The 24,836-nt window shown below is 27.3% G+C and overlaps 1 protein-coding gene across 1 annotated transcript; it reads left to right on the forward strand.

Moving 5' to 3' along the window:
• LOC100206474 (putative aminopeptidase W07G4.4) lies at positions 1 to 23,659 on the forward strand. Its single transcript, XM_065793995.1, has 18 exons — positions 1 to 198; positions 2,226 to 2,291; positions 2,494 to 2,576; positions 2,730 to 2,850; positions 10,719 to 10,808; positions 10,915 to 10,958; positions 11,123 to 11,222; positions 15,811 to 15,886; positions 16,291 to 16,376; positions 16,454 to 16,518; positions 16,597 to 16,636; positions 19,273 to 19,348; positions 19,425 to 19,543; positions 19,876 to 19,959; positions 20,039 to 20,096; positions 21,142 to 21,191; positions 23,268 to 23,399; positions 23,481 to 23,659. Exons 1-18 carry the CDS (start codon positions 43 to 45, stop codon positions 23,607 to 23,609), a joined length of 1,575 nt encoding a protein of 524 aa, XP_065650067.1. The 5' UTR covers positions 1 to 42; the 3' UTR covers positions 23,610 to 23,659.
• Positions 23,660 to 24,836: the final 1,177 nt, after the last annotated feature.

A 24,836-nucleotide genomic window follows, 5' to 3' on the forward strand; every position in this document is an offset into this window, starting at 1 on the left:
TTTTACAAAACTTATCTGTTTTAGCAAATAATAAATTTAGCCATGGTTCACTTGGGATTTGCTGTTGAGTTGTGTGTTTCCTTGGAAAATGGTGATTATGATGCAATTGTTATAGTTGGTCAAAATACTAAGAATGAAAATAATTGTTATCCTGAATTTTTGAATGACTATCTGTCAGCTATTGATATAGCTAGTGAGGTATATCTTTAAGTTTATTGAATCTATGTGTTTCTTTAGTGCAAAGGTGTGTTTTACTAATCATACCTGACTATAAAACACTTTGTTTAAACATAAAGTTTTTAAAAATTCTATTGGGGCTTATATTATGTTTAAAATTTTGTCATTGTTAAAAATAAAGTTAATTAGATAAATTGAAAGATTAAAAAAAAAAGTAAAAATTTGTTTACTTTAGTAACTTTCTCAATATAATGATTAAATATTGTTAGACTAAATTTTCAGTTTGTCTGATTGAGTCATGAAGTTATCAAACATTCTGAAAAATTTTTTAAAATAAAAACTTTAATGTATTCATTGTTGTTGTTACAAGCAATGTTACAACTTGTTATAAAAGTTTTTTTTTCAGCTCCTTATATACTTGGACTGTAGTGGCCTCCTTATAAGGAGGCCACTACAGTCCAAGAGGCTACTTTTTAGTAGCCTCTTGGACTGTATATAAGCCTGTATATAAGACTGTATATAAGCCTCCTTAGACTGATAAGCTTTTTACAAAAGGGTTACCTCTCAAGATTAAAACAGTAAGATTGAAATTAAAGTCAAAATAAAATAGATATTATCCTAATGTTGTTTGTTATTCAATAGGTATATATAGTAGATTTGTTTTTTTAATTTATGAAATGTTTTCTGCAAAAAGTTTTAAAATATTTATTACTTCATTAAGTTGCCTAAAGAATATCTTTAAAGTTAGGTATTACAAAATTAGGTTTTTAGTGTAACCAAAATACAACTAGGTAAAAAATGTTTTTCGGGTAAAACAGATTTTTTGTAATGCTTTAAAACATGGTCTAGAGCATCATTTGGTTTTAATATCTGTCATTTAATAAAAAATGTTGTTTGTCTTAAATTGTTAATCTCCATTAATACAAAGTCTAAAAAGTTGAAAAGGCTTTATACAATTATTAATTTAAAGTCAAGTTTTATCAGTTTAAATGTGTTTTTTTAAATTTATTATTCATAGTTCATGCTTGTGTGTTGTGGCTAGATTTCTGTAATGCCATTTTTTAAAATTTAGATACAATGTTACAGAAGAGTTAAAGCAGTTTCTTTACAAGTAGTTGCCATTTTTTGTCCTTAGCTATGTCTTTTTGTTATGATAATATTACAAGGTTTATCACCATGTTTTATCACTATCCAAGGTTTACCCTTACCCACAATTAAATTGAGGGTTTTCCTATTTCTAGATAAGTTGTAATCTTTGCGATGGTAAAGAGTCAAGATCAGTTAAAATCAGTTTAGTGCAATAAGCTATGTGTTGCCTATTTCCTGCTAACCAATTTAATGTCATAACAAAGGACTTCTTATGTAGCCTCAATAATCCAAAAAAAAAAAAAAAAGGATTAACATGCATACATATGGCATTATTAAATCTCTAATATTTTACAACTTGATGGAGCCAGTCTTTCTGAGAGCTACTACAAAGTTTGTAAAACCTTACTACGAGTTACCCTTATCACCCTTCCTACCCAGTAAACACAAAAGTGTGTTTAAATATTTTTAAAATGTTTAATACTTTTTTAGACATCTAAAATAGACCATGTGTTTACTAAGTGGCCTCAAAACCATAAAAGTAAATTTTAGAACTGTACTGTAATTTTAGAACTGTACCTCATTAAGAGATAAAGTTTTGTGAACTGTTTATTCTGATTCAAATTAAAAAAAACAGATTAGTTATTATTCTAAGTAAATTAATTTGTTTTTTTGAAATCAGTCTATTGATGGCATACTTATTTGATGACTTTTCATCATCAGATGAAATTTGTTGTGTAAACAATAATATTAATGTATTTATGTGAACATTATAACAAGTTTATGAATTGCATTATGCAAACAAAATGTATCTTTTTAGAAATACTTTTTATTGTTACAATTTAAGATTAATTTCTTTAATCTTTAATCTCTTTTTCTTTAATTTTGTTAAAAAGTTATGATAAAAGAAAATGATTTTGTTGAAATATTATAATCAAATAATTAAATGATTTTGTTAAAAGGTTGATGGTCTTTTATTGAGCGAGGTCAATGGTGTTATAACTCCAAATAAAGAAGTAAAACTTGTGGTATGTTTAAAAAGTTTTGTTATTTGTGTTGTAATTAAATTTTAATTCCAAATAAAAATAATAGATATAATAATAAATTAATCTAATTAATTTTTATTTTGATATAAGTAGTTATTACTTTTTTTATTATTTAATTTGAAAATATTTTACAATTTAATTAGAATTTATTTTTGTTGTTTTATTTTTCTACCTATACTTTTAGGTGTACTCACCAACTGGTCCAGTTAACAGAGATTATGATGATGTCAGACGATATAAAGACGCAGCTATTGCAGGAGTAAAGAGGTAATTTTAATATAAAATTAACATTGTATTTTCCCTTTATTATACCAAAGTTTTTAAGTTCCAAATTTTTTTAGGTGTATTTAAAACATTTTGGTTTTTTTGATATAAATTACTTTAATTAAAAAATATATCACTAAACATTTTTTTATTTAGAGCTTTAAAATCGAAAAAGAAAAATTTGTTGCTTGTTGTTTCCAACTCAGAACCTGGATTAGCAAAATACAAAGATGCTTTACTTGTATCTGTACTTGGAGCTTTTGAAGCTCTTTATGTGGTATACTTTTTTTTGTTAAAACACTTTCTCATGTGTGCAGAGAAATGTAGAAAAGCTGTTTCTTACTCTTTCATACTCAGTAAATTTCTTCTCTGTTCAAATATTTTACCAGAGAAGAAATTTACTGGTTAAAAGTAAATTAATTAATTAAATAAATAAAAAATAATTACTTTTAACCAGTTTATTATTAACATTAGTAGTATATCGAGTTACAACAAAGTAAAAATAATTGATACAATATAAAATATAGTCAAATTATAGTTATCATTTGTAAAGCTTATAAAACAACTTTCACAAAGGAGAGTTGTGAGCTGTTCTAACTTTAAAGCATGTCAAGATTTTCTATAAAGCTGTTGATAGATGGAGAACAGACCAAATTATCTAGCAAGCTGTTCCGTTCATTGACAATTTGATTGTCAATGAAAAAGTGTTAAAATAAAGATTTAGAATTCTAATAACTTTTTTAAATAAATATTTTTTTAATTATTAATTTTACCTCCTTTATGCTCCAAAGGGTGCCTAGGGGGTACACACACACTATGGAAGTACCACATTTTCAGAATACCACACTATCATCTGAAAGTACCATATACTACTTTCAGAGGCGTAGAACAGATTTTAACCTCTTGATTGTGAACTGAGTGTTCATAAGATAAAAATAGTAATTAAAAATATTAGAAATTAATAGCTGAATTTTTGAAGCTTTAGAGTGTACTTCTTTATCTTGCATTAGGGCTATTTTAACTAATTAGCTAGTATTTAATATTGTAACTGGCTGAATGGTGCACATATTTTAAATATGGAGACCATACTGGTACTGGTAACTCAAGAAATAGTTCATTTAATTATTTTATTATTTAATTTACCATCCAATTTTGCTAACAATTTTTTAACACAATCTAACATTCTGTTTGCATTATTTGCTACCAAAATAACTTGGATAGTATATCTTAGTATCATAGACTATATAATTTGAACTTATTCACTATTTTACTTGGTAGATTATTAATATACAACAAGGATCCAATAATAAAGTCCTTTGACACACTGCAAAATATTTCAATTATTTAGAAACCATGAGCAAAACTTTCTTTGTAATGTCTTTGTGAGGAACTAAAAATAACGTCTTTGTGAGGAACATTGTTTAAAGCTTAAGCAAAGTATCGCATTACTTTATCAATTGGTTTCTTTAACCATTTTTTCTTTAATCATTGCTTTTATAAGAAGAAAGTTAAGAATTGAGATTAAAAGTTTTTAACAAGTTTGTGATACAAGATTTGCCTTTTACAAAGATATGTCATTAATGGTCAAGAAGAAATAAAGTCAGGAGTTTTTAACAAATTTTTGATACAATTTTTATGGAAACATATATCTTTGAGTGACCTTTCAAAAGAACACAGTCTACAAAATGTTTGAAAATTACACGCCTCTCTAATTTTTGATAAAATTTTATCTTTTAATAAAATCAAACCAATAAAGCACTGTCTGTTTATGAGGGCTAGATAAGAACTTATTGCCTGTACATTTCAGGTCATACTCAGGGCCCGCTTGTAGCATGGCAGTGTCCAGTGCACACAGGCTCATAACTAAAAAAGGCTCAAAATTAAGAAGGCTCAAAATATACTATTTAGTAAACTGTATCACTTTGTTTGAAAATTAGACATTTAATAGATGTTTAAAAAAATTTTGTTCTTGATACGTACATAAATATTTGCTTATCCTAAGAAATACTTTTTTATTGCAGGCTTAGGCATAAATGATATTTTTTGCTGACAATTTGACCACAGCTGTCTAGATGTTTTTAAACTTTTTCACTTTACAGCTGATTTAAAATAGAAACAAATCTATGCTGTCTTAAATTAAAATGAATTCAAAAAAGAAATTATTTGGTTGGCAAAATAAATTAAAAAAAGAAAAAAAAAACAAGCAGAAGCTTTCAAAAAGCAGAAAACTCTTCATATTTTTTATTCAAACAGTTGTAGAAAATGGCATTGAATATGAGAATCTAGTTAAAAATAAAAATGAAAGTTTAAATTAATGATAAAATGAATGCAAAATAATTGAAATTAAAACATTAATGAAGGGTACAGTAAAACTACTGCAGTTGTAGGCTTGAATTTGGAAATAGAATTTTCAAACAATAACATGAATTTAAAGATGTTAAAGTGAATAAAAATAATTTTAGCGATGTAGCAAATTGGCCAAAATTATCTGTTAACTGCTTACCCAAAAGATTATGAAAGCCAATCAATTAACAATGTATATTTTGGTTGCAAAGTACCTAATGGTAAATTAATCAACAGATTTTGACTTGTTTACTCAGTTAAATCTGACAAAGTATTTTGTTTTTGTTGTAATTTGTTTAGTAACATTATTTCTAGATTAGTGAAACCTGGAACAAACGATTGGAGATGTACGACGCTTTAAAAAGACATGAAAGCAGAGCTCTATGTTCATTTGGAAATTGGATTTTAAAAAAAAACTTAGTACATTATAAACTAGTGATTGTCTAACTGAAAAAATGTACTTTTCTGAATTACAACATTGGGACTCTGTTGTTAAGAGAATTATTAATATAATTTTAATGATGGCTTATGAAAATATTCTGTGGATTATCAAACTGATTTTTTTCATTAACTAGAAAATAATGACAAGTTTTAAAAAATTGTAGAATTATTTACAAAGTTTTGAGTGATGGAAAATGTTTAAACAAAGTAGTTAAGCATTCTAATCAAACACATTATTTGGGAAAGAATATTTCGGAGAAATTCAATTAGTTAGCGAAGTAACAAAAGATTCTTAAGATCAAAAAAGTAATTTTCAATTATTTTAGTTACCAGATCACCAAAAAAAACCTAGTTACCAGATCACCAAAAAAAATGTCTATTATGTCTATTATTACAAAAAGTAAATTTTATTATGTTATGTTAACATTGCAAAACAATTGGGCAATGTCGCAATTTTAGAAAGTTTTATAGGATTCATAAATGTATTAGATACTTCTGGATTAGGACTTACTGAAGAAATTTTGTACTCATCGGAATCAAATAATCTATTTGTCATGGATATTCATGGACAAGGCTATGATAATCGATCCAATATGAAAGGTAAAATGGTTGGTGTTCAGAAGTATATAACTGATATAAATTCACAAGCCTTTTATATTCCTTTTATCTGTCACTCCTTGAATTTGTTTGTGGATGCAGTTCAAAAATTTTTAGAAATTTTTTCAAAAATTCAAGGTATCTATAATTTTTTCAGTGCATCATTAGCAAATTTTTGAATCAAAATGTCGCAAATTAACATTAGTCTTTAAGTACTACAACATATCATCTAAATACTGTTCACTCTATAAAGTTGGGGTTATAAGAAATTTATTGTGCAATGAAGGAAGATTCCATTATTAGATTGGCTGCTAAATTACTTACATCAAAATTAGACAGTTTTAAATTCATATGTGGTATACAACACCACATATGAATTCAAAGCTGTCTAATTTTGACTCAACCTATTAGTTTGGCACAATGTATTAACTGAAACTAATTGTACTAACAAACTATTACAACCTCAAATTGTAGAAGTGAAGACTGCAATGCATTAAAGGAAACAATGGACTTTTTAGTTACTTAACACACTGATGACTTTAGTTACACACACACTTTCTCTTTTTTCTGCAGGAAAGAGCAGGAAAAAGAGAAAGATTTATTTCTGACCAACTTTAAAAAAAAATAATGATGCCCAACCAAATCAAATATGCAAAAAGAAGTTTTTTGATGATCTCTTTAAAACAGCTAAAGAATCAATGAGCAAAAGATTTGAAAAAAAAGTTTTGAACGTCAATCGCTAGTTTACTTGCTTCTCAAAATTGAAATGATAATTTATGAGGTTTATTAAAAGAGATTTATTTTCAAGATTCCAGGTCTAAGGCAAACTCTAAAAAACTTGTGATGTTTAATGGATTTTTTACTTCTAGAAAACTAGAAGTTAAAAACACACTAAATGCCATACTTGGAGCCACTTTTATTCTTGGGGCCCTTCTTAATACTGTAGCTATTGATAAAACATTTTTGGTTTAAGACAGCTAAATACAAGCACAAGAGAGTGATGGAGTAGGGGGCAAATATAAGCACAAGTGAACAGTGGTCCAAATTGTAGACAAAAAGAAAAAATCTATTGTTTGGAAATTAAAATATTTCACAGTTTTTCAAAACTAGAATGAGATACTAGTTAAATACAAAATACAAGAGGCCATTATCATTACTGATTTAGAAATGAAAACTTTTCAAAGTTTTAAAAAACTTGTAAAAAAAGCTGTTTATAGCATATAGTTTGATTGTTCACATACATTTTCTTATTTGAAATATATGCACCAAATTTATAGTTGAAAGTGACAAAAAAATTTATTTGAAAAATTGAATTAAAAAAATTAAATTTGTTTATTTCAACATTTTAAAAAAAATTTTAAATAAAGTTTTCTTTTTTCTTTTCAAAAAACTAAATAAGTCTGTTTTACGCAACCAGAGTCTTTTAAAACAATTTTTTAAGATCTGCAATTGATTTGTTTTTCTTGATAATTTTTCTCTGAATATTCTCAGTTGTTTGTTGTTTGCCTCCATTATGTCCCTATAGCTAATGAATAGTCGGTGTCAAACTAACCCAGGGCATTTCTTGTACAAGAAGAATGTTTGTCACCTTGCATGTCTCTATATTAGTTTATGTTAATTTCCTGAATAGATGACATAGCACGAATAATAGTAGACAACAAGAGACCATATGGCTCAGCTAATATTTGGTCATGCTGATTTGAAATGTAGTCAGTAATCACTGTTCTATTTTTCTCATTGTAAAGATGACTTTAAGCTGCATTGCCAGTAGTATTACCCGTTTGATCTGATGAATTTACAAAATCCCACTTGATTCCTGTTCTTTTGCTAATTAACTTTTATATATTTTTCTTCTCTACTTCAAGGAAGTAGGCACTACTGGCTGTCGTAGACTCTGTCCATGCACGGACTTCAGCAGCAATATGAACCAGTACTTTCATGAGGTGGTCAAATCCACAAAATAATGCATGGGGTACTTGTACAGACCTTAAATCCAGACATTAAATCCAGTTATTAGACTGTTTGCTATGGCGAACATCATAATCCTTCAACTCTTTAGTTAAAGAATAAAGAACCATTTTCTTGAACTTAGTCTAAAAATATCTGCTCCATGAAATCAATGTCTCTATTTGTAATTAATTCCTGTTCAACTGTACATATATATATATATATATATATATATATATATATATATATATATATATATATATATATATTCACATTGTTCCTTAAATATATCACAAAGATCACATTAGGCACCTGATATATATTTGAAATTTTTCTGTCCAAACTGTTAGCAACAATGTTCAATTTAATATTCAAATATTGTCCATTGAAGGTAATAGTAAAAACTTTCCTCTTTTATTGTTATGATATCTGTATTAAAAAATGTTAAAGACTGTGCATTCTCATGGGATTCTTTTCCTATCCTGGATCATCAGAGGCCTTTGTAAAATTCTGACTTCAAGTACTTTTTTTCCCATATTAAGTTATTTACATCAGCATTAGAGTTTAAAAGTTTCAGAGGGCAAAACATTGACATGATTATATTATTGGTATTCACATTGTGTAGCTAATTATGCATTTTATGTCCTCCATTGCCATCATAGCCAAATTTGATTTCAAGGACTAAATTTTTTATTTCAGATGTGATATAGACAAGCTTAAGAATTTGGGGTGCTGTGAGTTTGGTAGACTCAGTAAAGGTAGAGTAAACTCCAATATATGGTTCAGGTAGGGGAATGGTTTTCAGAGGAGTGGTAGAATTTAGAAGTCTTGAACTTCTTTCTAGCTTGGATAAACATCCATATTGTTAGCTTTTAGCATTTTCCTCAGCTTTCTGTATGATAATCGACTTAGCAGTGAATCACAACAAATTCCAACAGCTGTCACAGTTGTTATTTGGGTAGTCTTGACACAGCTATAGGATAAACATCTAGATAATAGGAAATTACAAACCTCTTTTGGGTCAATTTTCTGGATTTCAAGTTTATTTACATTTTTCCATGTCTTCTGTTTTTTGAATTTTTGACCATTTTTTTTCTCTTCCTTTGTGTATCATCTTCTGAACTTTAATCATCAGCTTGATTTAACTTTAAATGAATGCAAATCCTATATAGAAAATGTTAACAATTTTTGTATTAAATTTTATGATTTATATTTAAATTTGAAAATTATAAATTTGAAATTTGTGTTTACGTCTAAGTTTTCAAGCTTTATGAGAGGTTCTTAGTCACTCTTGATACATTTTGCAACAAACATAAACTTTTTGAGGTTGTTGAACTGCCTAAATGTATTTGTTAAAATTAACTTGGAATGTTCATCAAGGTCATCAATATTTTTCAATCTTTTAAACACTGTAAAGTTTGTACCAAATTAATATTGTAATCCAATATTATTTTGAGTTTTATTAAGTTCTTGTTCTTGAAAAAAAAGTTAAAATAGAAAAAAAAAACTAATTAAAAGATTGCGTTAAAGAAAAAATTTAAAAAGGATTTTATACATTAAATAAAATGTTCAAATCAGTTTACTTTTCAAAGGATAATTGTGAGATTGAGAATTTTGAGAGGTTCTTCTTTCCAATTCTTTTGATTACAAACATGAACCTGGAAGTGAAATGTTCAGAAACAAAGTAAAATTTTTTTACTAAAAAGTTTTTCAAACTTCTTTAGTGTTCAATGTTTATTCTGAAATGTTTAATTCTATTTTAGGAAGCTCTAAGCCATTTGGTAACAAAAACTGATTAAACAGTTTTTAATTATTAAATATTGTTATTGTGTTTATATGGTTTTTTAATATTAATTTTTAAGGGTTTTAATTCAATATAAATTTATATAAATGCTTGAACTTCTAAATGGAAAGGTTAATAAAAAAGTGCTGCTCTGGGCAGACAGAATAAATTGTCTTCATGTTCATGCTCTTCGCTTTTGCTCCGAAAGAAAAGAGCATGAACTTGAATGAATGAATCAGCATAATTTTTTCTATTAATTTTTTATCCCACATAACTGAACCTGGTTATGTTTTTTACACATATTAAAAAAATTGTTATGTTGCCTGAAAAAAAATATTTGATATATAAAAAATGTTAATAGGTTGATAGGAACTTGCCGGAATATTTCCTGACCTCAAAGACACTTGTTTTGATGTATAATGTTTTCATATAAATTTAGTTTTGCTAATTTTTAGCATGTGCTGTTCCACTTAACTTTTTTATGTTTATTAGTTTTGTTTTGTGAAGTGTTAGCGACTTAAAAATGTTTTTAGCTTACTTTAAACCCCAAAAAATTCCAACAAGTTGAATTGTTTCATAATCCAACTGCATGTTCCAGGTTTTAGATATGGTTTGATAAAGAATTGATAAAGAAATATGTTTAGTACATTTTAATGCATTTTAATTATAAAACTAAATTAGTCAATAGCAGCTCACTGCTAGACACTGGTTTATAATATTTAAATTTTTAACAGATGTGTTTAACAAAAATGTTATTGTATCTTACAAAGTTTTATATATTGTTTGTAAATTTTTTTAAACAACAATTTCATATTGATCTTGTTTTGAAGAATAAACTTTTTGTTTAGTTCTTTCATTATTATTTTGAACATAAGTGTTGTTTTATCAGAAATCTTGATGTACTCAATATAATTAAATTTAACCATAGCTAAAAAGTTATTTTTGAATACTGTTTATAACTTATTAATACTATTTATAAAACCTATTAATTAATTAGTCCTTTTATATGTATATATGTGTTATTGTATTTTAAGCCTTTAGAAGTTCGTGAAAGTTCTCCTGCTAATGCTAAAAAGGTTAACAAACTTGGAATTTCATCAACAAAGTTACAATCTGAAGAAATGGTATTTGGATTATGTATAACAATTGCGGTTGCATTGTTCAGTTTATGATTTTTAAAAAGTTTTATTCTATAAATATTTTGTATGACAAAAGTTTTTGTTTTGCTAGAGTGCTCCATTTATAAGAAAGGCAACTGCATTAGAATGGGGAAGGTATTTTCAAAAATTTTAAGTTGCAAATTTATAAAGTTATTTACTTTTTTTTATTTTAATGACCTCAATTTCAAATTTGAAAAGTTTTATTTTAAATTTAAAATGAATAATTTTTTATAAAGATATTTAATACTTATTTAAAAGATATATTATATTTTTTCAAGAATAATTGCAAGAGATATTGGTGGTTCAGACCCAGAGCGAATGTGTCCTTTAAAAGTCGAAGAATTTGTTCGTGAAGTTTTTAAAGATACCAGTATTACGGTACACTTTTAATTTACTCCTTTACTTATGGTACACTCCTTTACTTATGGTACACTTTTTTAAAATTACACCAATATTATAGTACACTTCTTTAAATTACATCAGTTTTATGGTACACTTTCTAAAATTAAATTTATTAATATAAATTTTCAATATAAAAAAATATGAGTTACAATAAAATGAATGATTTGAAGGATGACCTTTAAGTTTAAATATGTATGTATGTGTGTGTGTATGTTTTTACATATAAAAGTATATAAATTAACAGATGCAACTTTGCTGAATGGTAAGTCACATGAGATTGGATTTTAGTTGATAGGGTAAGTGATGATTGTTTTATCAGCAAATGCTAACCAGACATTTTGAAATGTACCCATCCTTTTTTACTGCTTGGTTCAAAAAAGCAATGAAATGGTTTCACACTTCTTTCTCAAACAAGGTTATCCAAACTAATAATTTTGGCTCATATTTGCTTTTTTCTTTGAGTTTTACCTCATTAGGTGTTGCATCTGGATGAGAAATATAATAATAGTATATAAGTTTAAATAACCCTGCTACCTAGTGCTGCTTAAAGAAAAAAATAATGACTCATCATCAAGATTCATAATTTTTTTTTTTTTAAAGTGTAACTAATTTTTGGCACTTAAAGCACACAGCTGCTTTTCTGAGTCAATATTCTTTTTGATGCTTTAGTTTTTTATGATAATGAATGCTAGTCTTTTCGTTGATAATTTTAGAAACATAGTGCTGGAAAACATTGAATCTCTTGTCTGAACTATCCTGTGAAACACTATTCTTCCTACCAATCAACTTTTCTAAGCATTTTATCTGTTTTTTAGACAGTTTAGAAGGAGGGAATAAGATGGTTTGAGAGGAGGAGGAAATGTGGTGGTTTGAGAAGAGGAGGAAATGTGGTGGTTTGAGAAGAGGAGGAAATGTGGTGGTTTGAGAAGAGGAGGAAATGTGATGATTTGAGAGGAGGAGGAAATGTGTTTGAGATAGTATGAGTAAGAAAGGAGTAGGAAAATTTATCTACAACAAAATAGGTGCTTGAATGTATTGTGAAATTTTCAATGTAATTTTTTGCATTCAGACAAGCATAAATTTTTGTTTGTTTTTTATTTTATTTCAAGCCTCACTCTAGTCCAAAGTTGTTAGCCCTTGGCCTTGCTTTAAGGCCAAAAATTAAGGCCTTGGCCTTAATTTTTGTTTACAAGATTGATTTTGTTTGCAAAAGTTATTTTTGTTTACTTGAAAGCTTTAAAACTAAATTTTGTGTTTTATTTCATGGTTTAAATTGTTGTTTTTGACTAGCCTTTTAAGAACAATAATCAATGACATGATTGGTTCTTCTCTGTTTTCAGTATTCTATGAGGTACAACAAGGTTTTATCTTGGTCCTGTGTTGCTTCTCATCTATAAGTTATTTTCCTGATAATCTTATGTTTAAAGTGATCTTATGTTTAAAATCTTTTTGCTGATGAACTTAAATTGCAGCAAAAAGTTTTTAAATTGTTTAGAAAAGGCTTTTGATCTAGAATACAATCTCTCTGTGACAGCTTGGGGCTTGCGTTGGCTGGTGAATTTTAATTCAATGAAAAATCTAATGATTGTTGTTAATGTTGATATTTTATTGTTTGTTTAATTTCATTATTTTTTAGTCAGTTTTTGAAATAACAGTTCACTCTAATAAAAATACAGAAAAGATAATGCAATAAAAATATAATTGTGAATGCTTCCTTATTTATAATATTGATATTTACTTTCAAATGTTGGCATAATTTTATGAGAATCTAGCAAATGAAACAATGTCGACTAGCATATCCAATGTGGTTAGCTGATGCCTTTGTAACAATGGCAATATGTCTTTTAACACTTTAGCTGTGATATGGAATGTCTAAAAGTTGCAAAGGTTTGTTTTCATATTTCATAATTTCCGATTCTGTTTTATTGCTAAGTAAAGACGGAGGTGTGACTAAATCTTTTTTCCATTCTATTATGTTAATATGATTGTTTGAAAAAATATTGAGTGTTTTCGGTAGTTCAAAATTCCGTTCTTCACCTTCTTTGTTAAGCTGTGCTTCCAATACTCTACCGATTGCAGTTTTGCGAACTTTTTGTTGTTCATAACATGTTTAACTATGTTTGCTAACATGTTTAAAATAATGTTTTCTGGATGGGGAAAAAAAAAGAATTTGTGTTAACAACTTTCTTCATAATACTCTGGTATGGTTCTTTGGTTTGAGAAATCTTATTGCAAATAAACCAGAAATTCTTTGAGCCATGACTGAGATGGATGTGTTTTGATGTAAACCAAGTAGGAGCATACACATTTACAACTATGTGTATGAAATCAACTAATGCTGCATCAGGGTTGATAGTCGAAACGTATAAACACAAAAATCTGTTGGCTCATGTCAACCATCTTGCATTGTGCAATATGGTTGCACAATGCAAGATGAAACATGTCCAGAAAAAATGGCATGACACATTTCGTATAGATAACGTTAATCTTAACTTAATTCTGCCACTAATCCCTGTTTAGTTGGTCCACTACTTGGACCATCTATTTTAGAAAGTATACGTCGAAAAAGCAGTTCATTCAAATTTAATAAGTGAATTAACCACTGTAATGGTTTTTCAATAAACAATTCAATTCATTTAATTGCTCCACTGGTTCTACCAGTGTTCACAGGAGTTCCGTCACATAAAATTGCTTTTATTGTTTCTGTGCTATTATTTCAATAATATGTGCTATTATTTCTATTATGTTTTTATTTTTATATGTGGTATTATTTCAATAACACATCAGTGTTATTGAAATAATAGCACATATAGAAATATGTTGGTGGGTAACTAACAAGAACATAGTACTCTTCTCTAAAGAAACCATTCTTGGTTAAAGTTTTATTGATTCTTCCATCAAATCTAATTACTTCAAAACCATTTTGTTCTCTTTGCAGAGCTTTAACTTTTGTTTCCCCAAATTTTGATCATTCCTGTTCTACCTTTTTTCGATCTAGAGTGTTTGATTCATTTAACAAACCCATGTCCTGCAATGCTGCATTTACTGTTGCTACTGTTGTATGACTGCTAACTCTGTAATGATCTGATGTGGCGGCAAGTCTAGGATAGTATAATCTATTTTAGTTTCATAGCCATTTTGTCACTGGAAAGTAGTTCTTTTTCTGAGCTACTGTTATTATTTTCAAAAGAAGTTTCTTCAAAAGTGGTTTTAATATTAACTTTAGAAATTGCCCCAATCAATTCTTGTTCAGAACGCTATTTTGTTTCTTTCATGATTTCGTTCTTTATTTGCTGAAGCAATTTTATCAATAAATCCTAATTGGTTCCTTCTCTTCTGTCCAATAAAATCTTCCCATTCTAAAATAGTTATTTTTAAGTCACATTTAGAATCTTTGCGGTCAATACCCCTATCGTAGCATGGGCATGAGCAAATGTCAAAATTTCATCGAAGGATTCTTTATCTTTTTGGAATTTGTCACTTTCTCTTCTTTTAACAGGATTTTTGTTCAGAATTTGAGCTTTTTCTTGGAGGCGATGAACCTTAAGACAGTTCCCTTTGTGACTTATGGTAGGAAATGAAAATTTATCCCATATTTGACATAAATCTTCTGAAATTTTTTGACACAACACTGCCAGTGCTTCTTTTGGTGCTCTGTTAACGTTTTTTTTATGTCACAAAAACATATAATAGCGGAACACATCGGCTTTAGTAGGTGTCATCAATTCATTAAATCTTATTGGCTGTCCAAAAGTAAGATCAGCAGTGGCGTTCTGTGTTGTAAAAAGTACTTACAAAAACTTGATTTGAATCTTTACAAAGAAATATGCAAAAAAAAAAAAAAAACTTGAAATGCAGAAAGAATTATACAGTAACGTCAGTGAAAATGATAACATAAAAAATGTCCAATAAGTTTGTTATATAAAATTTTTAAACAATTGTGCAAGATGTGCACATGTTGTGCAAATGAAAAAAAAAAAAGGTTAGAAATGATCATTACAACAATCTGAACTCGTTTCATAAGCGCTCGCTTCATAAGCGAGAGGTTCCAAGTTCGATCCCCACCACATCCCTGGTAGTACCGCGCTCAACTTGTTTCTCCGCGCAGCGGCCTTGTTCGTCAAGTTTTGTGTTTCGGAGTTATAGAGTTGAGAAAGGGTTATAACCACAATTAAGTAGCCTCCTCGTCTGTAGTGGCCTTCTGGGCCTTGGGGAGGTAAATTAACAAAAAAAAAAAAAACTCTGTAAACTTCGTGGAAACTGAAATTTAAAAAAAAGTTTTTTTTGACTTGCCGGTAGTTTAAAATCCCCTTCTTCACCCTCTTTGTTAAACCCTGATTCCAATATTCTACTGATTACAGTTTTGTGAACTTTATATATATATATATATATATATATATATATATATATATATATATATATATATATATATATATATATGTATGTATGTATGTATGTATGTATGTATGTATGTATATAAACACACACATAAAACTTAAAGAAATATATAAAGGAAATATCTAACAAAATGAAGTTTTGTAAATGAAATAATTCTTTTTTAAAGATTAATGTTGTGTTTGGTCATGATAATTTGCGTGCAGACTATCCTTTATTTGCAGCAGTTGATCGTTGTGCCAACAGTAAGCTTTTTCTTTTTTTCAGTTTATGTTATTATATTTATCAAAGTTATCAATTTGCTTTAAGTAAGAAAACCTATAATCAGTGTTAAAAAATTTAGTATCAGTTGTGAGTGCTACTTATGACTGCTACTAGATTTTTACTAGATCTTGGTATTGCCAAGTCAGTTTTAACTTCTTGTTTGAGTTTTTCCTAATTTTTTTTTTCGAATAAAAATATATATATATAAATAAAATAAGAATAGATTTAAAATAAAGAAGAATAAAAAATTGTTTTAACAACTTTTAATTGCCATTATTATCGCACAAATTTGTTTTTTATTTAATAACATTTATAATTTTCTGAGTTGCGTTACTGTTTTTTTAATTAGTTTTATTCGACTTTTAATAATTTTTATCTATTCTAGTGGTGGAGCGACATAGAGGAAGAATAATTTATCTAGAATATCGTGGTGAAGGAGAAGTTGAAAATTCATATTTTTTTGTTGGAAAAGTACATTTTTTTATTCTTTGTTTTGTTAAGAATGCTTCTTGTGTTCTTTTTTCAATGAATACTGTTAATATTTGTAGGGTGTAACATATGATACTGGTGGTGCTGATGTTAAAGCAGGAGGACATATGGCTGGAATGCACAGGTATTACATTTGTATTTTTGATTAAGATACACTTATTTTTTTATGATTAATACATATTAAACCTTTTTGCTTTTATAGAGATAAATGTGGTGCTGCAACAATAGCTGGCCTGTTTGCTGTAATAATTATATTTCTTTGTTTTTGTTTATACAAGTTATATAATAATTTGATCAAATGTATTTGATATATTAATATATTTAATAATATAATGAAATGTATTTGATTGTGTATGATAATATTATAGTTGTATTAGGACAATCAGTGATTCAAAGTATCATAGATTAATCGGGGCTTTAAGACTCCAGACTTTTTGAGTTTATTATCTGGAGTGTTTACTGATAAAAAGCAATAGGTTATCGAGATTTTTTTATGAATTACAATTTGGATAGTTTAAATTAGTGAATTCTAATGAGGAAAAAAATTCAAGAAAACTGAACAAGTCACATGTCAACTGTCTTACACCAATTTTTTTAAACCAGCAAGTATTTTTATTAAAATAGTTTTGTTTTTATTTTACTTATCCTGCATCCATTATGTAGCAGGAATTGCGCATTATGTAGCAGGAGTTGCACATTATGTAACTGGAATTGCGCATTGTAAAATTTAGTGCTGCTAATAAAGTGTTATATGCCAGTTGAATGAAATAATTGGTAAACATGCTTACATGAATTTGAAAAATATTTTTTTTAAATGCTACAGTTTTAATAATTCATTGATCACATTTTTATAAGCTTTTTTGTGACTCTTTTTTTGGTTAGGACATTATTTTGTTTGTCTATCTTTATCTTTATAGCGCAAATTTACATACAAGTTTCATTTTTTTTAAATTGTTTTGTTGAAGTTAAGACTTTTGTTGTGTTAATGGACGCAGCTTTTTGTTTATATTTAATTTGTTTATAAAAATGTAAAAAAATTACTGATGTGCTTTATGTAGCTAAACACAATGTTTTTCTTTGACGGTAAAATATTGTTGAAGTTTTTGAATAAAACCCAAGTTATTTTTGTATAAAAGTTTATTGTTTTAATTACCAAAGTTAATATGGTTTCAGAAATTTTTATTATATATACTCTAAACCATTAACCTTTCATAGCAAATTATAATTGTTAAAAAAAAAATAATTTGATTAGCATAGTAGTCGAATAACATAATTTGGCATACAAATATATTCCATGATTAATTTGTCCTCAAAACTGCATTTGCCATAAGTTTAGCAAATATTAAATTTTACATCTACTGCACTATATTTAGCACACCACATAGTTTGTGTTATTTCAAGTTAAAAAATAATTTTTGCTGGTTTTACTTCTTTTTTCACCTGAAATTATGAAATCACCCTAAGACTTTTATTTTTCTATATATATATTTTCCTTAAATCCAGATGTTTTTGGCATGTCACCATTTATCTTAAAATTCTATTCTACATTAAAACAAAGTTTATCTGCAGGTTTAAAACATAAATAAAAAATATCTGCAGATTTAAAATGTATATAAAAAGTATAAATATATTAAAGAACTCCAAACCAAAATTTTATAGACTCTAGAAGTTTTGCACTCTGCATCTCTCCTTCATATGTAATTCTCCCAAAGTTTAAACAACCTATTTAAAAAATAAAGATTAAAAAAATAAAAATATTTATAATATTATAACTTAAAATAGTTAATAAAGATTGTTTTACAATTGTAGTGATATGGTTTAAATGACAAGTGTTTTTATAAAAAAAGGTACTGATAGCAGATTAGTTTACTGACTGAACTGATGAAATATTAATTTACAAACATACAAAAAACAGTTACAAATTTTTTTTCAAAAGTTTTTACCTTTAGCTTTTAATACAGAATAATTAATGCCCGTAGCAGCAGAATTGCAGGTTCAAATCCTGGCTACGCCTACTAAGCGTATTAGTAGTACTTTGATACGAAGAGAAACTGTCTTGATTAGCTCTGCTATTATGATGTGTCCTTCTTGACTAGTAAATAAATAATCTAGTTGAGTAAATTTAAGTATTTAAATGAAATTACGTTTTTTAATACTTTTATGACAATTTTTTGGATTTTATTAGTGAGTATTTCTAAAACTGTTGATTTAACTTTTTTCTCAACTTTTTTTTGCTTCTTGAAAAAGAAGTTGAGTAGGTTTTAGTTTTAGTGTTGAAAAATAAAGAAAAATAAGCTTTTTGTTTTAGTGTTGAAAAATAAAGAAAAATAAGGTTGTGTTGAATGAGCAAAAATTCTAATGATGAAGATGATCTTGAAAATTCATTGCAATCAGTTTTTTTTGAAAAAATTGCTTATGACAATAAAGTTAAAAAGTTTTAAACATTAACATGTGAAATTGACGTGTGATATTGTAGAATAATTTTATAAAATTTTACGTGCTCTGTACTCTGTTTGGGTAAAATAGTTGCCAAGCTCCAGATATTTCTTGTGAGACTATGAGGATTGAAGGAAAGATTTGGTTCTCTATTTAGTAAACCTAAATTTTTGTTTCTTCCCAATTTATTTTCAAATCTTTGTTTGTTCATGTTAATATCAAAAAAAAGGTTCAATGGGAATTTAAAGTAAAAGTTTTTATACTAACTTTATAAAGTTGGAATGTTTAAACATTAGCAACTGAAAATATATATAAGAAAGTATTACTATATATAATTTATATATAAAATGAAAATTTATACATTATATATAATGTATACATAAAATAAAAATATAGCAAAATGTAAATATATATACATATATATATTATTACTTGAATTAAGGTTTTAAATGAGCTTCAACCGAAAGGAATTCGAGTCGTGGCTCGTCTTGCAGTTGTCAGAAATAGTATTGGATCTGGTAAGTTTGTTTATTTGTTATAAATTTTATAAATTTATAAGTGAAAATGATTATAAGTATTCAACTTAAATACCAGAAAGCTATGTGGCAGATGAAATAATTACATCAAAAGCTGGATGTCGTGTTCGTGTTGGAAACACTGATGCAGAAGGGCGGATGGCAATGACAGATTCCCTTTACCATTGTAAAGAAGAGGTAAAACTTAATAAAGTCAACTTGTTTCATTCTAAAGAAGAAAAAAAGTGTATATATATATGCAGCCCTTGGAATTAGGAAAAATGAGGTTGGCAATAAATTTCTGACCTTAGACTGTTAGAGGCTGGCATCAGGTTGACAAAAAAATTTTGACAAAGGCTTACCAAAAAATGAAATGAGGTCAACAATTATTTGTTGACCTCAAACACTTTAGGCTCAGCAGTAAGGTCGGAATTGCCGAACCCTAGTTCCGAGGGCTGTATATGTGTACGTATTTGTGTGTGTTTTGTTTGTGTTTGTGGAAGTTTATATTTATAAACATATTTGATTAGGCATTAAATAGCAAAAATCCTCATTTGTTCACAATTGCAACACTGACCGGTCATGCAATCATTGCTATGGGTGATAAATACACAGTATGTTTTTTTTAATGTTTCTTATTTTTTATGATAAATTATTCAGACACTATTTAACAATTTTTTTGTATGCAATTAGATTGCTTTGGATAATGGAGCTGCTAATATGCAAGGATTTGCCAGACATATTCAAGAGCGTAAGATTAATATACAATATAATAGGTCAATAATTAGGTGTTGGCATTTTTTTGTTAATTTTTTTAGGTAAAAGTTAATTTTTTTGGGTCTTTTCATAGTGAATAGTTAATAGAAGTTTTGTCTTTTTTACTTCAGCTAAACTAAACCAAACTTTTTTTTATAGTGAATGGTTGTAAGAAATTTCATCTTTTTTACTTCAGCAAAACTAAACCAAACTTTTTTTTTTTTAGTTCAGACCTAGATCAGATAACCTAATAAAAAAATCAGGTTTAAACCCAAAAAAGATTATCACAGTTTGTTGGTATTTAGCCATAATATTATTCATTACAAATTTATTAACTTGGTCATGCAATTACTGGAGACTCCAGCTGTCAAGAGATTTTTTTTTATCAAAACTTTTTTTATTAAAAACTGCTAACTCTTTGGTTTGTACTTTTTAATAGAAAAGCTATTTCATTGACAAGTACAGTCTCTATTCTTGATAGTGTTTCTTTATAATAATAAGTTCATCTAAAAATCATGCTTTTGAAGTCCTGCTTCGTCCATTATATTCTCTTGACCAGTTTCAACCACTTTTATTTAATGCCTTGGTTGTAAACTTAAAAAGAACATAAAAAATGACTTTAAAAATTTTATTGAGTCCAGAAAATCAGATTTTTAATCAAATGACACTAAATAACTTGTTAATTGTGTGCAGATTTGTTTAAATTCATAAAATTCAAATAGAATATATTTTGATTAAAAAAAAAAAAATTTCTTTTATATTAAACTAATTACCAAAAATTTACTATTGTTTTCTGAATGACATCATAAGTTTTTATAATTGAAAAAATTATTTAAATAAAATACTAAAATATATTTTAGTATTTTATTATTAATTTTTTTGTTATTTCATTAAAGAACATTTGTTATTTTATTGTTGTATATATATATATATATATATATATATATATATATATATATATATATATATATATATATATATATATATATATATATATATATATATATATAAAATAAATCTTATAAAATTTTCATTTTTAGTTGGTGATTGTTTGGCAGATCCTTTTGAAGTGTCAATGCTTAGAAGAGAGGTATTTTTAATACTTTTGATATAAGATTAGATGGAAATAACATAGATAAGTATGTGGGTTTTCTTAAAATGTTTTGTTTTTGATATATAAATAAATCAGTACTCTTTCACTAGTCCCTTCCCCTCTGCCTTTCTCTGTATGGCTCGTAAAATAATTTTTTAACAATGAATTATATTTCTAATGTTTACTAACAGCAACAATAACAGTAGAAACTGATTACAGCATTCATGGAAACTGGTATTGTAAATGAACTCTCCTCTCATTTTATCAACATAAACATAGCAATATCTGTGGAATATCTAAGATCCTGAAGTGGAAAAAACACATTCTACACACGTATATGCTGTTTTAGAGACATAGTGCACATATACATGCTTTTAAATAAATGCTTGCATGTCAAGCATTTTTAAACCAATTTAAGCATGTAATGGTCAACTGATGATTTTAATTGGACAGATTTGAAGTCAATCAATGGTATTTCAATAACCCCGAACATAACCCTAATAATCCTGCTTGCAGCTAACTGTACAAAGTTGGACCTTTTCTAAACATGGTCATAGAATCTTGCAGATAGGTGTTCATTCTGGGCCAGGACTTGAGTGTTGGTGTGTTTTTTATTCAAAGGTGCGCAACATTCGTTTCAGTACATAAAACCAAGCATTTTAAAATTAAAGTTGCATAAGTTAACCAACCCTTATGTGATTACTCTAAATTTTCTTATGTACTTTAACTCTCTAGTGAATCCATAGATATTTTCCATACTCTTTTATTAACAAGTAGCAACTACTTTTTACAGACAAATATGATAAGCAATAAAACATTACTTAATAATATCCTTCTTCTTATTACCTCATACAATTTATTTAAATAATCTTATAATACATTTGTATTAAATATATAAAATCACATTGTTAAGTTTAATAATACAGTTATCATCTTATTATGTTGACTTTTTCAATTCCTTGGGATTTTCGTTTTGCATATTATGTTTAAGAATATTTTTAGAAGTAAACATATCTGTAGTAGAATTCACTATAAGTTAGTTTAATGATGGTTTTAAATGACGATCTTATATGATCTAGTTAAATATAAATCCATTATTCATTAAGTAATAATGATGGTAGTGATTTCTAAATATAAAATCAGATTTTACAATTTTTTTATTTTATTTTGATTTAAACTATTGCTTAAGATTGATGTTTGAAGAGAAAAGGAAGCACAAGGAAATTTAAACAGAAACAGTTGGCAGAAGACTTAAATGCTGTAAATTTTGAAATGATTTGAAAAATAATGTAATACTATTTTGTAATAGTATTACATTTTTAAAAAATAATAAAATACTATTACAGGCTGCTATAACAGATGCAACATTTACGATGTATTTTGCTTAAATTATGCTTTACATTAGTAAAAGCAGTTAATCAGACAATAACTTAATGGTGATATCAAAAAAGCCATTACAGTTAGAGTGAAATTCTAACCAATTAAAAATACCTCAAATCTTTTACCTTGAAATTTTAAAAGTTCTTTTATTCACAAATCTTTAAAATATTTTTTTTATATGTATTTGTTTTGTTCGTATTAGTTTCATCTTACATTACAGTCTCCTTTGTACATTTAATTTGAAGCAATCAAATAAAATAAATAACACAATTTTGACTTTAACTACTTAATATTTTTTAAGGTCAATTATTATTTATTTGTGATTTATTGATTTGTGACTTGGAGCCTTTTTATTTAATCATACTATTAATGTACTCGATCAAACTTCAAGATTTTCAAAAGTTTAGTCTCCGAGTCTAATAGTGAATATATTTCTAATATTTAATATTGCCTAATATTTCTTTATATATATATATGAAGAAACAACTTATATATTTAAAGACAATATTATTATGTTTTTTATGTCTTATATTCTTTACATTTCTAGTCTTAGGTTTTCTAATTTTAACTTATTTATCACTTTATTTCTTTTCTTGTATTTTATGTTTTAAAAATGTCGCTATTTTTGCCATTTATCAATATAAAATTTTGTGTGATTTGTGTTATTTTATTTGAATTATATTGTTACCATAGGATTTTCAATTTGCGGCCGGACGTAATGAGTATGAAGATGCTCTTCAGTGTAATAATGAGCCTTCAAGTCGTACTCCTCGTGGTCATCAATTTCCAGCAGCATTTATGATAAAAGCATCTGGATTAGACAAGGTGGTTTAATTTCTTATTACTTTTTTATGTTTGTGTTTGTCAGATTGATTTTTTTTAATTTTAATATTTTTTTTTTTAAAGCATGGGATTGACTCCGATTATCCAATAAAATATACTCATTTGGATATTGCGGGATCTTCAGGACCTTACCCTGGCATTCCTACTGGATGTCCACTTCCGTCTCTTACTAGGTTATTAAAAATGATTTAAATAATAAAATTTTTGTAAGTTCTTTTTTAAATACATTAAATTTACAAAAAGAGTTTTAGTGCTTAGCAAGAATTTAATGTTTTAAGATCAAAAAAACAAAACAAAAAACATGCATAAATTAGTGTTATGCACAGTGGTGCGAAACTTCAAAAAATTGGCCATAATTCAACATTTTTCAAAACATAAAATTAATATTTTTTTTTTTTTTAATGAATCATACTGCTTATATAATCTAAAAATATAAAGGTTAATTATTTATGTTTATAAACGGACCGCTACACAGATTTAAAAGAAGTCATTTTTGTAATAAACTTTCATTAAAAAGGTGCAGAAGTTATGATTTCAATTTTTTTTTTTTTTTTTAATTTATTCATAAACTAAAATTTTTTTGTCAGTACGTTTAAGATATCTTAACTTCTACGTCAAAAAGATTTCACTTACCTAAAGTGAAAAAAGACTTTCAAAAATTACTACAAAAAAACGCAACTTTTTGTAATTTTGAATTCGCTGTTCGTTTAAAAGACATCCTTCTCAAGCTAATCTAACACAATTTTTTTAAGTTATGGTTATGGTAATACCTCATAAAAAGGTTCAGCTGCATATACAGTATCGGACAAAACGAGTGCAACCAAATAATGCTAATTTAGTTTCTTTATATAAAAGTGCTGCATTTTTTCAATTTGGAGAAATAACTATGTAACTGTTTAGAGACAAAGTTCTTCAAGTTTTATTCATCACAAAGTTCATTACTTGTACACGAAAATTAATAAATAAATCAAAAGTATTAAAAAAAGTTGATTTCCTTCTGGACAAAACAAGTGCAACTCGACAAAATGTTGACCAAGCTGTATTTCGCTATCAATATTTTGTGGCGAATCCTTTGTTGTCGATCACAGCCTTGCATCTTCGAGGCATAGATTCGATCAGGTGATCAATGAAACTTTGTGGAATCGCTGCCCAGGCCTTTTGAATTTGTTCAAACAGTTGATCCTTATTACGAACACCTTCACGATTAACTCTGCGGTTGACGATCTCCCACAGGTTCTCGATAGGGTTGAGATCCGGAGATTGAGGCGCCCAATCCATCACCGATAGGTGGTTGTCTTGAAACCACTGCTTGACTACTTTTGCAGTTTGTTTCGGATCGTTGTCTTGCTGAAAAACCCATTTTATTGGCATATTCCATTCAGCATGAGGTAACATAACATCTTTCAGGATATTTTTACA

Source organism: Hydra vulgaris, chromosome 03 (genome assembly GCF_038396675.1).
Source record: "Hydra vulgaris chromosome 03, alternate assembly HydraT2T_AEP".
Classification (NCBI taxonomy): Eukaryota; Metazoa; Cnidaria; class Hydrozoa; order Anthoathecata; family Hydridae; genus Hydra; species Hydra vulgaris.